A 12,350-nucleotide genomic window follows, 5' to 3' on the forward strand; every position below is an offset into this window, starting at 1 on the left:
ACGAAGCTGTCAATAGAGTATTTCTGTTGGGAACAGTTGCAGTTCTAAAAGTCACGTTAACTAATGTGACTTCATTTTTTTGAGTATAAAATACTGGTTACCTAGCCAGTAGTCTTCTTCAGTTTGGGAATCTTAAACTCAGGTGCTACATGTAGCAGAGTCCAGGCTGTGCATCATAGCACTGTAGTGTCAGTGTCTTTCTCCTTTGCCAAAACACAAACTTGTAGGAAGAATGAAATTGTTGACTGTAATTGAATAAAACAGGTTAGACCAGATGTTGGCTTAAAATTTTATTTCATTTTTTATATGTTCTGAGAGAGCAGCACTTCTACTGTACAAGTATCAAGTCCAAACAGATGATTAAAATAGGCAGACTGTGCATGGACTGCTTCAAACAGCATTAAAAGAAGCTATTCTTGAAATGTCTTTTATGGTAATCACACTGGCATTATTACTTATTAACAAATTGTCCTATATGAACTTCTTATATGTAATACAAGCATACAAGACCACAGAAATTTGGCAGTTCTTACAGAAGCATAGAAAAATGTTGCTATAAGCTTCTTAGAAAATTCACAATATTATCAAGGCCCCTTTTTCCGGCTGGAAACGACAACCAGGCACTATTAAATGAGTTTATGACTCCATGGAATCCATCCTTGAGGTGGTACCAGGTCACTCGAACCCCATTGTTCTCCAGCCTCTTCTTGTACAACAAACCATCGTCCCTCAGCACGTCGTACTCGCAGGTCAGGATGAAGGATTCTGGCAGCTGCTGGATAACTGTGTCTTCAGCCAGCAGAGGGCACAGGTTGGGCTCACAGAATCTCTTCACTGTCTCATAAACTTCAGTTGTACAATCAAGTAGCACACGTGGTTTGTAGCCTCTGACCTTAAATTCCTCAGGGATGTTGTCGGGACTCACCCACTTTTTATACTTTAATTTAATATCTATAGGAATATGGGAACCTTCCAAGACCTCTTCCAGTTTTGTTGCATTTCCATTTAGGTACTGCAGCATGTAGAAAGCAGCACGTTCCCGGAAGAGCAGAGGGACTCCCTGGTTTTGTTGGTAGGATGGCAAATTGAAGTCCAGGGCCTGAAGGCCTGGGTAGATGAGGATCTGAGCACGGAGTCTGGGGAGGTCTGAGCTGCCTGCCAGGGTCTGGCTCACAGCAGCTGCCAGGTTGCCCCCAGCGCTGTCCCCGCAGACAGTGACGCGGGCAGGATCCACGCCGTAGCGCTCCAGGTGCTGCAGGAAGTGCTGGGTGGCGTTCAGACAGTCTTCGTACGCAGCGGGGTATTTGTGCTCAGGGGCTAAACGGTACCTGGGACACGGAGACAAGAGGAAGGGAACGAAATACAAGTTTTTAATGTATTGCTAAAATCCTGTTTTTCCTGCAACCAGGAATACCCTGATTTCCGTAGAATTTTCATTGTCTCCGTAGAATTACCATCAATAAGATACAGGCGGTGCAGATTATTTTGTTATGATGTCATGTGTTTATCATGTCTCTTAGGTCTTTAACAACACAGGAGTACTCAGCTGCCAATTATATGTAGGTTTTATTGACAGTCATTTACTTTCTGCTTCAGTTTTTCATGGGTTGGACACACATGACAATACTTCTGATTTATATCTTTGTTATGTAAGTTAGGTTACATATCCTCGTAATCTGAACCATTATGTCTGTATTTTGATAATGTATTAGCTTGTCATTCACTCTGTGCTTCTCTTAGCATCAAGCAGGCTTTCCTTGGATAATGTTAAGGAGATCATACAGCTTACTACCTGTTTTTACAATCAGTTTTGAGTTTGGAATTTGAAACTATTGATTCAAAACTTCATTTTCCAACTAGATATCCCAAAGTGTAATTTGTGATGTAATCAGACAGTGAAAGCAGCCCAAGGGAGTCTCCAGTGGCTCCAAGCAACAGCAGAATGGAGTTGTAAATCACATGTTAGAGATGTCTCACAGAGACATTTCTCTGGGGAACATTGTTGCTATGACAGAGGGGACAGGAGGTGATATTTACACTACAGGAAATAATCTCTCAAAATCAGCATGAGCAAAGACTCACCCCACGGACACAACCACAGATTCGCTTTCTCTGGCAATAAAGCGACACAGCTCTTCGTGGGTCTCTGAAAGACATTTTGTGGGGTTTGGGTTTAGGTTGGGGTGGATTTTTTTTCTCCAGAGTTGTTATCTATTGGAGAAGTCGAAGAATTGCAAGAAGGAAATGCTCTTTGCTTTTCTCTGCTGCTTCCTACAAAGCTCCTCAGTTCTTTTGTTCATCCTCATCTTCCTATTTTAGTATTTTTTTCCCTTATATCATTGTCCTGTAAGAAGAATCGTGATCAACAGCAGATGCCTTCTTCTGGCAGCAAGAATCATGAGATTGAACCTGTGGTTATACTCAAAGTTTGCAACTGCTACAGATCAAGAAACAACCAACTTTACTGTTTATGAAGAATGTATTTCTTTAACTGAACTATTTCTGTTACATATCTTACCAAGGCTTCCAAATACCCATCCTCCTCCATGAAAGAACATAACTCCTCTCCTTTGGTTGGCAGATGGAGCCTTAGGCTGGTAAATCCTTACAGGCACTCTCTCAAACCACAGATCCTTAATGAAGAGCTTCGGGTCCGCCCCCAGAGTCTTTCTTCCTTGCATGTACCGCACAAAGCTCACCTGAGTGCAGATGCCAATGTTTTCCAAAATCCTTCCCTGTTCAAAGGCAAAGAGAGCACAGAGCTCACTCAGGAGATCTTGTATTTTCCAAAGGAAAGGAACTGTGTGGACAGTAAACTCACAGTGCCTAAGTCGTGTCTTTTTAGGGCAGTAATAAACTACTAGAGTAGTTGTATGAGTATAGGACACAAGTGAACAAGAAACAGCAGCATCAGGAGAGGTTATGAGAGAGTTACATGAACCAAAGAGCAGAACCCCAAGCAATGCAAGATTAACAGACTGGGGAAAGATCCCTCTGCTTCCTCAGCAGGTCCTTTACCTCTCCAGATGATTTGAAAACAGCAAAAGATGATTATTCTGGTGCCAATTGTCATGGTACAGACACTTACCCAAAGCAGAGTTGACGAAGTTAAGAATATGTTTGATAATTGCTTTTTGATCTATATCAAGTCTCACTGATGTGTGCCATGCACTGAAAAGAAGATCCTGACATATTTAGTAGGAATGAACTTCTGTTCATTCTCTGTGCCATAGGGATATTCATGCCAGAATATCTGGCACCAGAAAATGAATACAAATCAGAGTTAGTGCTCCATCATAACTTTGCGTAAATAAAAGAAAAGGCATGGCCTCTGTTTTGAAATGCATTGTTCAGCCATGCCAGTCAGTACTTCGGCCATTAGGAATATTTGGATTAAGTTCATAATACTCAGGGTTCTGTTATGAATTTTTCTTATTAGACAGCCACGTTTGCATGGATTGTCAGTAGTGTCATGACTCTCAATATATTTGTCTACAAAAGGCCTTTTTTTCAGCGATTCCAGCTATTTACAATATTCCCTGTGCCTGATCTTGGGGAAAGATTTCTTGAAGAAACTAAGATATTTTGCAATATACTGATTTTAATTTTTTACAGAAACTAGCTTTAGTCCCTCCAGTTGTACAAAAACATGATAAAATGATTTATTCTTATGTATTTGCTATTTTCCAAGCAGGAATGGAGCAATACCAAGAATATTTTAACTTTCACATTTAACTTGTTTGTTTTCTTTCACCCTGTGTTGCTTGCATTGCAGCATACAGCGCTGGTTTATGGTGGGCAGTGGATTGATGATTAAAAGAGGACTGGCTTTTCCAGCTACTTAAGTGAAGTAATCTCTTTCTAATTGCAGCTTCTGTGCAGTCAAAGCATGAGAATACATATCTAGAATAATTTACTATGGTTGACCGTAATGTAGAATATTTCTGACAGAAATTTTTTTTCTCTTTATTTCCTTTTTAAATTTTAAATAGCTTGTATATTTTTGCAGATATTCCATTAAATTAATTTAGTAAATATATGCACACCCTCTGTTATCTCCTATCTAATGCCATGTCTCATCAGAGCATCTCTACACCTGTCATTACATAGAAATACTTGTGATTCAGTGAGCTCTTCTGTCAGCAGAGCTTGCCAGATGTTAAGTGCTGCTCTTGAACACCGATTACCTTCCCACGCTGTTACAGGCTGCTTCACCTGGAGAAGTTGGGTTGGCCAGAGCCCCTCAGTCCTATCAGACAAACCTGCTTAGTTGCTGCAGGAGTTCCATGAATGTGCTTTGGGCAGAAGAGTTCCTTCAGCTCCTCTTGGGCAGCATTACCTAATTTTGTCACTTCTGTGACAGAAACTCTCCCTTCCTAAGGCCAATTCTGAAATATTCAGCTTCTCACTTTATACTCAAAATAAATAGAAAATTCTTATCCTCATGCCCAAGAAAAGCTTGAAAGCATGGCCCAGAGACATCCAGTATAGTCTGAACCAAGAATGGAAATACAAATGATCCAGCATGGATAAACATTATAAATCAAATCATTGCTAAGAGAGCTCGAGTCAGAGCAGAAGCACAGACAGACTTTCCCACACTCGTGTTAAGGCAGCATTTAGGTACCACCTAAGAGCTGGGCTAGACTGGATTAGAGCAGTGCAGTGTGAAAAGTCTGGCAAAAGTTTCTTTAGCAGCACTCAGCTCAATAAAACATGCAGCAATGCCCTGCTCTCCTCTCTGGAACATAATTCCATGCAGGCTTCTAGCGTGGTAGTAAGTTTAAAATCTACAGGTTTGCTATTCTTCCCCCCAAAATCACACCAGGTTCACTTACCACCACAGCTGTGCATATTAAAATTATATGAAGGATTCGGAGCTTTGCAGGCTGAGTCAGTCCAGGAGGAATTTCTGAGTTGGAAAAGTCAAAATTAATTGCCCCTATGACCAATAATATAAGTCCAGCAAGAAATCCAGCTAAGAATAACACCAACACTGTGAGCACAACTGCCATTTTGCTGAACTGCACTGATCTGACATGTCTTTGATTTGACTTTCCAATATATGTTTGTCTTGTTACTTCCTGATTCTTTGCTAATCTTCCTGTTCTTTCTTTGCTCCAGTAAAAACCTCTCTCCTCCCTTTTACAAATACATTAGCAGGTATCTTTCCCTCTCTCACTTTCTCCCCTGCCACCCCCCATTCCTGTTATTTCACAAAAGATAAGGTAATGAATGTCCTTGTTTTGTTGGCAGAACTATGGCAGCAGCATTTTGGAATTTTTGCAAGAAAGCTGGCAGAAGAGTGTTATGAATGAGCTACATTAGTATTAAATCAGTTGGAGGTGGAAAATGGACAGAGGGTATTCGTGTGTTTGAGTTTGTGGCACTGTAAAACACCCATCTGAAGAGTTTCCTCAGGAGTGGGAACTTGTGTGTGGTGATTGTCACTCAGAAGGACCAAAGGGTTTGTCACCAGTGCTCTTTGGAAAGGTGCACTTAGAAAATTGTCATTACCCAAATCTCAGTTCTTTTTAGTATTTGTGTTTTCTTCTAAGAGAAGAACATATTTCTAAAAAGCCTCAGGAGGCTGACTTTAGATTCATGATCCGATGACCTTGTTGCAGGTAACTTTCAGTAACTCTTTGTGCAATAAGTACAGCTGAGAATGACTTAAGATAACCAGTGAGTAAAGAGTTCCAAATCAAAGTGCTTTATCTTGTTCTTGCTAAGGAGTAGGATTGTGCTGATGTAGAGGAGGTGTACTTTAAATGATGCAAATCAATTAATTGTGAATCTTAAGTGTGCAACTCTTCAAACAATTAGGATGTCAGAACATTTAAACTGCAAATTCACAGGGAAAGAAAAGATGTAAAAATCTAACCTTATTAGGTAGCAATGTGGGGGGGTTGGATTTGGTTTTGTTTTGGGGTTTTTTAGAGTTTTGGGTGTTGTTTTGTTTTGTTTTTTAGGGTTTTGCTTGGTTTTGCTTTGTTAAGTGGTTTCTTTTATTGTTGTTGTTGCTGTAAAGTCAAATTATAAGTGATGGAGGAAAAGTACCATGTCATTTTAGTTACAAAACTTTATAAAAAAATTAATGTCATATTGTTTCTCTAGAGTTGAGTGTTTTTAATAGGGCATATGGTCATCCTAAAATATTCTGAAGTAGAAGGACATCTTGTTTCAAAAATCAGCAAAAGCCCAGATTTGAAAAGAAATAATCCATCCAGCAGTGTTTGTGAGCTTCCAGTCTGTGTTGTGTTTCCACAGTTATGTGGTGTGGTAGTTACAGTTAATTTGTTTGGTAGGTTAATTACTGAGCCCAGCATTGATGTGACCAGGCAGAAGTAGCAGGATTGTGGTCTCTGTGGTTTATCAGTCAGTATGTGTTTAGCAAATGTAATTCTCACTCTTATAAGAAATATTTGCAGTGCTAGTTTTTATTTTTTGTTGTTGAAAGCATCACAGAATCACCATAGCATTGCAGTGACAATACAGATAAAACTGTGCTTCTCTGCCTTCTTTACATGATTTTCAGAACTTTTTCAACACAGCAGAACAGGTAGCCTTGAGCATAAGATAATCTTGACAGAAAAAAGGGTTATGGCAAAGTCTCACCACTGCACTTCTATGACATCCACACACTCACTGAAGTTCAGGGATTCCAGTTTGAGAATGAAGTTCCTCTATTCCAGTTTGAAAATTAAGTTCCAAAATGAAATATCATTTCTCAGATCCCAAACAAAATCAAATCCATGCTAGTTCCAGTTTAGGATTTCTTTTTCAAACAGGAGCCTTCCTTTTGACTTCCCTATTTCTGGAGCAGTGTAGTCTTTGTACAGACTAATCCTGGAAATTAAATTCATGTCTGCAATTTCAGTGTCTGCTGTAAGACTTCAAAGAAACTGAGATCTGCATCTGATCCCATCAACACCTCCTGTCTGTCACAAGGGCCAAACCAGACCTTGGTTGTTGTCATCAGCATTTTTGGGCTGTTGAAGAATCTTCAGGGAGATTCTTGTCTCTTGCCTTCAGTGTGTGCCAGCCATGCAGAGATACTGGAATTGCTTTAGTTTTAGTGAAACAGGATATGCTAGGTGCCTTGCCTTTTTCTTGTAGCTCTTATTGGTGTGTTATATTTTCTAGAATGATAGCACTTCAAATAATGTTAACATTTGTTTGAGAATCACTACAGAAGTAGAAATCAGAAACTACAAAATGCAGTTGAATTCCAAACTGTAAATAGTTTATATTCCTTTCCAAGTATAAATTCATCAAAGATACTTCATTCATTACATCTTTCTTCTAAAAAACACTTCTATAAACTGTTTATATAATTCACAGTGCTGTCCATTATCTTTTTTCCAGATAAAAAGGAAAAAATTCCATAGCCAAAAAAGGCTAACAATCCGTGGAAGCCATTCTCACAATGATACCAGGTCACTTGAACACCATTGTCCTCTAGTCTTTTCTTGTACAACAGACCATCATCCCTCAACACATCAAACTCACAGGTCACAATGTAGGACTCAGGGAGCTGGCAAATAATGGAATCTTCAGCTAAAAGCGGGGAAAATGTTATTTCTAAAATTTCTTTGACAGCTTCATGGACTTCAGGTTTATATGATGCGGGTTTTGGTGATACGTAGCCTCTAATCTTAAATTCATCAGGAATAAGGTCAGCACTTACCCATTTTTTATACCTGAGTCTCATACTCTCAGGAACATGACAATTTTGTTGAACATCTTTCCAAAGTGTGGGTTTTCTGTTAAGGTAACGAAAACAGAAGTAGATGATCATCTTCCAGGTCAACATGGGGACAAAGGCGTTCTGCTGGTAGGAGGGCAATTGGAAATCCAGCCCCTGGAGTCCTGGGTAAAGTAGGACCTGAGCACGCACTTTTGGCAGATTTCTGTAATTTAGCAGTGTTTGGCAAATAACTGTAGCAAAATTTGCTCCACAGCTGTCACCACTAATGATGATGAGACCAGGATCCACGTGATACTCTTCTAAATTCCTCATGAGGTATAAGGTGGCATTGAGACAGTCAGAATATTGCCCTGGGTAGGGATGTTCAGGAGCCAAACGGTACCTGAAATGTCAGAGACTGTGGTTATTGTCAGTGGAATTATATACATTCCAATTGTTTTGTTTGCAGTTGCTGTGGTAGTTATGCAGACATTTTTTCCTCAATTTTAAAGATTACATTTAGATTTAACCTAGTGTAGATTGGATATTTTAGCATCATTATTTTAGTACACTTTGCCTATAAGCACATTTCTAAATTAAATTAAAGGTGTAAGTGAAAAATAGGGATGAAATATGAAACAGTAAATATTTTCAACATATTTTTCAGAAGAGTTTCAACTGAGAGCTATATTCCCATAAATACTTCTATGGCAAAATAGCACTTACCCAACAGACACAACCACTGAGTTGCATTTTTTGGCCATATAGCGGCACACTCTTTCAAAGGCTCCTAGAGAGAAAGTTTATCAGAAATGATGATTTGAAAATCAGATATCCTTTTGAAATGAAAATACAGATCGCTGAACATAAGCTATGTGGCAGGTGCTGCAACACAAGACTGATAAGGAACTCATGCTATGGAACGTGGTCTTTACACATGAACACGTATTCTGTTGCCTGTGGTTCTCAGGGCTTCACACAACATGTTGGGATAGTGATACTGGGGAAACCCAGAAATCTGTCTGGGGTGCTCTCACATCTCACCTGGTGTTCAACAAAAGGTGTCTAGGGAGAGTGTAAACTGAAGACAAACAGCAATAAGGAGCACACAGGAATTTGAGGCTCAGGGCGCTCCTTTGAGACAACAGCTGTCCTTGTACCTAATGCCCTTGATTAGCATTTCATCTGTGAATTACCCAAACCACTTCTCAAGCCCATGATTTTAACCTTAACTGTAACAGCTTTGTGCAAGGAGCAGTTCTCTTGCTTGCTTTTGAAGGTGTGAAGAACCATTTCTAGTTGCTCCTTTTGTACCTGGCATTCGCTGCTTCCACATGGTGACATTGACTCTTGTACTGTAAGAAATGGTGGATAAATCCTTCCCTGTTTAACTTCTCTTGCTTCTCATGATTTTGTAGTCACTTAGTGTTTCTGTCTTTATTCATCTTTTGCAGCCTGAAAAGTCAGTTTGTTCACATATTCTCTGCACAGAAGCACTTTTCTCACCTAGGCAGCCTCTCCAAGCCTTCCCAGTACTGCTTTATTTGAGGAGGGGGAACCAGAACTATAAGCACTGTACTATATTTAGATGCACTGTGGATTTATTGCAGTGGCATAAAAAAAGTTTCCTGTTTTGTCTTCCCTTTCCTACTAATAGTTGCTAGCATTTTGTTTGCTTTTTGTCTGCTACTATGCACTGTGTTAACATTTTCAAGCAACTTCCTACCATAATCCCAAGACCTCCTTCCTGCAAGATCCTCCTGCTTGGAGTCCATTGCTTCATTTATAAGGTCAGAATGCTCTGTTCATGTGTTTGACTTCTCTATGTGCCATTTCACCTGTTACTGTCTGATCCTCTGCTGTCATAAAGACATCCTGCAGTTTTTCAGCCATCTATTTATGATTCTCAGAGGACTTAATACCATATCACCTTGCATCATCTTTTCTGTGTTTGAATAAATTGATTAGCACTGCTCCCAGTACAGATCTCCTCACAGGAGTCTCACAGGACCTTCCCATAACCCATCTTTTTTCTGTCTTTTATCAGCTGTAATCCAAAGACCTTCCCTCTTGTGTCATGGGTGTGTAGCCTCTTTAAGAGACTCTTCTGGAAATCAAAGTGAGTTTTAGCAACTCAGTCTCCTTTATTCATGTATTTACTGACTGAAAAAACTTAAATTGATCAAACTGATAAAGAGTGGGTTCAGATTAAGTATTAGGAAGAAATTCTCGGTGAGGGTGGTGAGGCCCTGGCACAGAATGCCCAGAGCAGCTGTGGCTGCCCCATCCCTGGAAATGTCCAAGGCAAGGTAGGACAGAGCTTGCAGCAACCTGGAATAGCAGAAGGTGTCCCTGCCCATGGTGGGCACTTGGAAAGAGAATGAGACTTAAGGTCCCTTCCACTCAAACTATTCAATGATTCTAGGATTTGTGAAATATGACATCCATATGAGGAATAAGTTATCTGTGTACTGATTCTCTTCAGTGTAGCATCTGCTAATTTGCTGGTTGCAGACTTCAGGCTTCCTAGGCTGGAGATTCCCAAAGGCCTTCTGAAAGGTTGTTATCATGTTGATTGTTTTCCTGTTATCAAACAGCAGAAGGAATTGAAGCCAAAGGTCAGGTCCCACTCTCTGTGTACAGGTTTGGCTGTTACGTCAGGCCATGCCATGTGAACAGGGCATGTGAACCACTGTCCTGTGGTGTGGTTTTTTTCTTTCAGTGAGAGGAATTCACCTGTCACTTAGATCAGAGTGCCTGCCATCCCTGAGTCCTCACTGCCACCCAGACTAGCTCCAGACACTCCAGCCAGACTCCTGTGCTCTGAGTACAGCAGGGTGGGTTATCTGTGCCCCAGTGCAGAGGGGAACCCACGGCACGGGAGTTAGGTTGTGATTCCTGCACGGGGCTGAAGGATGCCAGGAAATTCAAGTCTGCCCAGTAGAGTGCAGACCTACCCTTTGAAACAGAAAAGGATTCAAACCCCTCAAATTGCACTGCCTGACCCCTGGAACGAAGTCCAGATTTCCATGTTAGAGGCCTTGGCTTGCAGAGAAAGCACTCGGAGCCTTGGCTGCTCAGAAGGAGATCCAGAGCACTCAGGAAGGTGAACTCCCAGCTGCTGAGACAAGGGACTTCTCCTTTCTGGAAAAGAAATCAAGTATCCTGTGCCATGTCACCAGAAGAATAAATCTTCCCCAAATTGCTCATTCATTATTTCTATTTTCCTTTGTTCGGATTCCTTGTTTGCATGAATGGGAATTTATTTACAGATTATTTTTTTAATGTATTTAAATTCTACCTCGTACCCATATTACATCTTTTATGTAAGATAGGGTAGTGTTAGTAGAGTAGCATCCCTCACTGAGAGCTGAGAGCAGGGTGAGGGATTTCTGGATCACAGGTCTCTTGCCCAAAGGAAGCAGAGATGTGACTCCCTTTAACATGAGACTATTCATTCCACAAATACTTTCTAGCTTGTGCTGAGCAAAGACTGATGACACTGGGAAGAACAGGACAGACATTGACTGACACATGCCTGAAAGCAAAAATGTAAAGGTTTGGATTTGACTTGAAAAATAAAACTTGCCCATTTCTTACTAATGCTCCCGAATGTGCCAGCGCCTCCATGAAAATACAGAATTCCTCTTCTTTTGCCAGTGGGTGGACATTTGGGCTGATAAATCCTCAGGGGTACCTCATCTACTGTGAGATCCTTGATGAGCAGTTTGGAATCTCTCCATGGGGGTATCCCATCGAGCACTATTCGCAATATGGTTAAATCATTGCAGATCCCAAGCTTCTCCAAAATCTTTCCCTGTTCAAAAGAAAGAATTTGGAAGGAGTAATGAATGTTGGCTTGTTCCTAAACAGACAGCATTACTGTGTGTACATGCAGTTCAATATACAGGCTACATCTAGATATTTGTTTTAAATTTTCATGTGAAACAGTTTCCCAGCATAAAGTGCCTGCACTTTGAAAAATCTAAAGAATCTTATAAGATTAGTCATATTAATTTCATGAGTTAATTTAACATGTTTTGGGTTCATATATCAATGCTTACAGGCTTCAGGAGCGTGAATTGCTTTTTTCTTTTTTTTTTTTCCCCTTAAGCCATTTTCCTCCAGCTCCCAAATATCCTACCTAAGCAAAAATGAAATCCCCAGGTTAAGAAATTTAACTTACCATGATCATGGTTGTTATCAGCAAGGAGTGGAAAAAACGAAGCTTTAGGGGTTGCTCAATTCCAGGCGGCAGTTCCAAGTTGAAAAAATCATATACTACAACCCCCAAAACCAGTGCTGGTATTAAAACAGGAGAAATAAAAAACATTCCTATAATTTCTAAAGTTTTATAACAAGATGCCATTTCACTTCAATGGGAGAGAATGCTATAAAACCAATGCTGGGTTAAGCCTTGTTTTCAAGTGCATCTAAGGTGTCTTGACAGGAGACTGAGTGCTCAGTTCATATGCAGAAATTAAATGTTTATTAATGTTGCAATGCAATGTAATGCAATTTTCTCCACCCTTCTTTTGCTAATGATATTATTAGCAATACTTGCATGCTTTCTTTGTACCCTTTGCAGCAGGTGGGATTCAAACTATGTGGAAGTGATTAATGCTATGAGCTCTTCACTAGCAAGGAGAAATTATTATTC

The 12,350-nt window shown here is 40.2% G+C and overlaps 2 protein-coding genes across 2 annotated transcripts; both read right to left on the reverse strand.

Annotated features, from left to right (window-relative positions):
- Positions 1 to 302: 302 nt before the first annotated feature.
- On the reverse strand, positions 303 to 5,015 carry LOC131587408 (arylacetamide deacetylase-like 4). Its single transcript, XM_058855267.1, has 4 exons — positions 4,839 to 5,015; positions 2,519 to 2,735; positions 2,083 to 2,146; positions 303 to 1,328 (listed from the first exon to the last, which is right to left on the reverse strand). Exons 1-4 carry the CDS (start codon positions 5,013 to 5,015, stop codon positions 554 to 556), a joined length of 1,233 nt encoding a protein of 410 aa, XP_058711250.1. The 3' UTR covers positions 303 to 553.
- A 2,303-nt stretch (positions 5,016 to 7,318) lies between these two features.
- LOC131587438 (arylacetamide deacetylase-like 4) lies at positions 7,319 to 12,059 on the reverse strand. Its single transcript, XM_058855322.1, has 4 exons — positions 11,877 to 12,059; positions 11,291 to 11,507; positions 8,417 to 8,480; positions 7,319 to 8,093 (listed from the first exon to the last, which is right to left on the reverse strand). Exons 1-4 carry the CDS (start codon positions 12,057 to 12,059, stop codon positions 7,319 to 7,321), a joined length of 1,239 nt encoding a protein of 412 aa, XP_058711305.1.
- Positions 12,060 to 12,350: the final 291 nt, after the last annotated feature.

The sequence above is a fragment of the Poecile atricapillus genome, chromosome 22 (genome assembly GCF_030490865.1).
Source record: "Poecile atricapillus isolate bPoeAtr1 chromosome 22, bPoeAtr1.hap1, whole genome shotgun sequence".
In the NCBI taxonomy this organism is placed as follows: Eukaryota; Metazoa; Chordata; class Aves; order Passeriformes; family Paridae; genus Poecile; species Poecile atricapillus.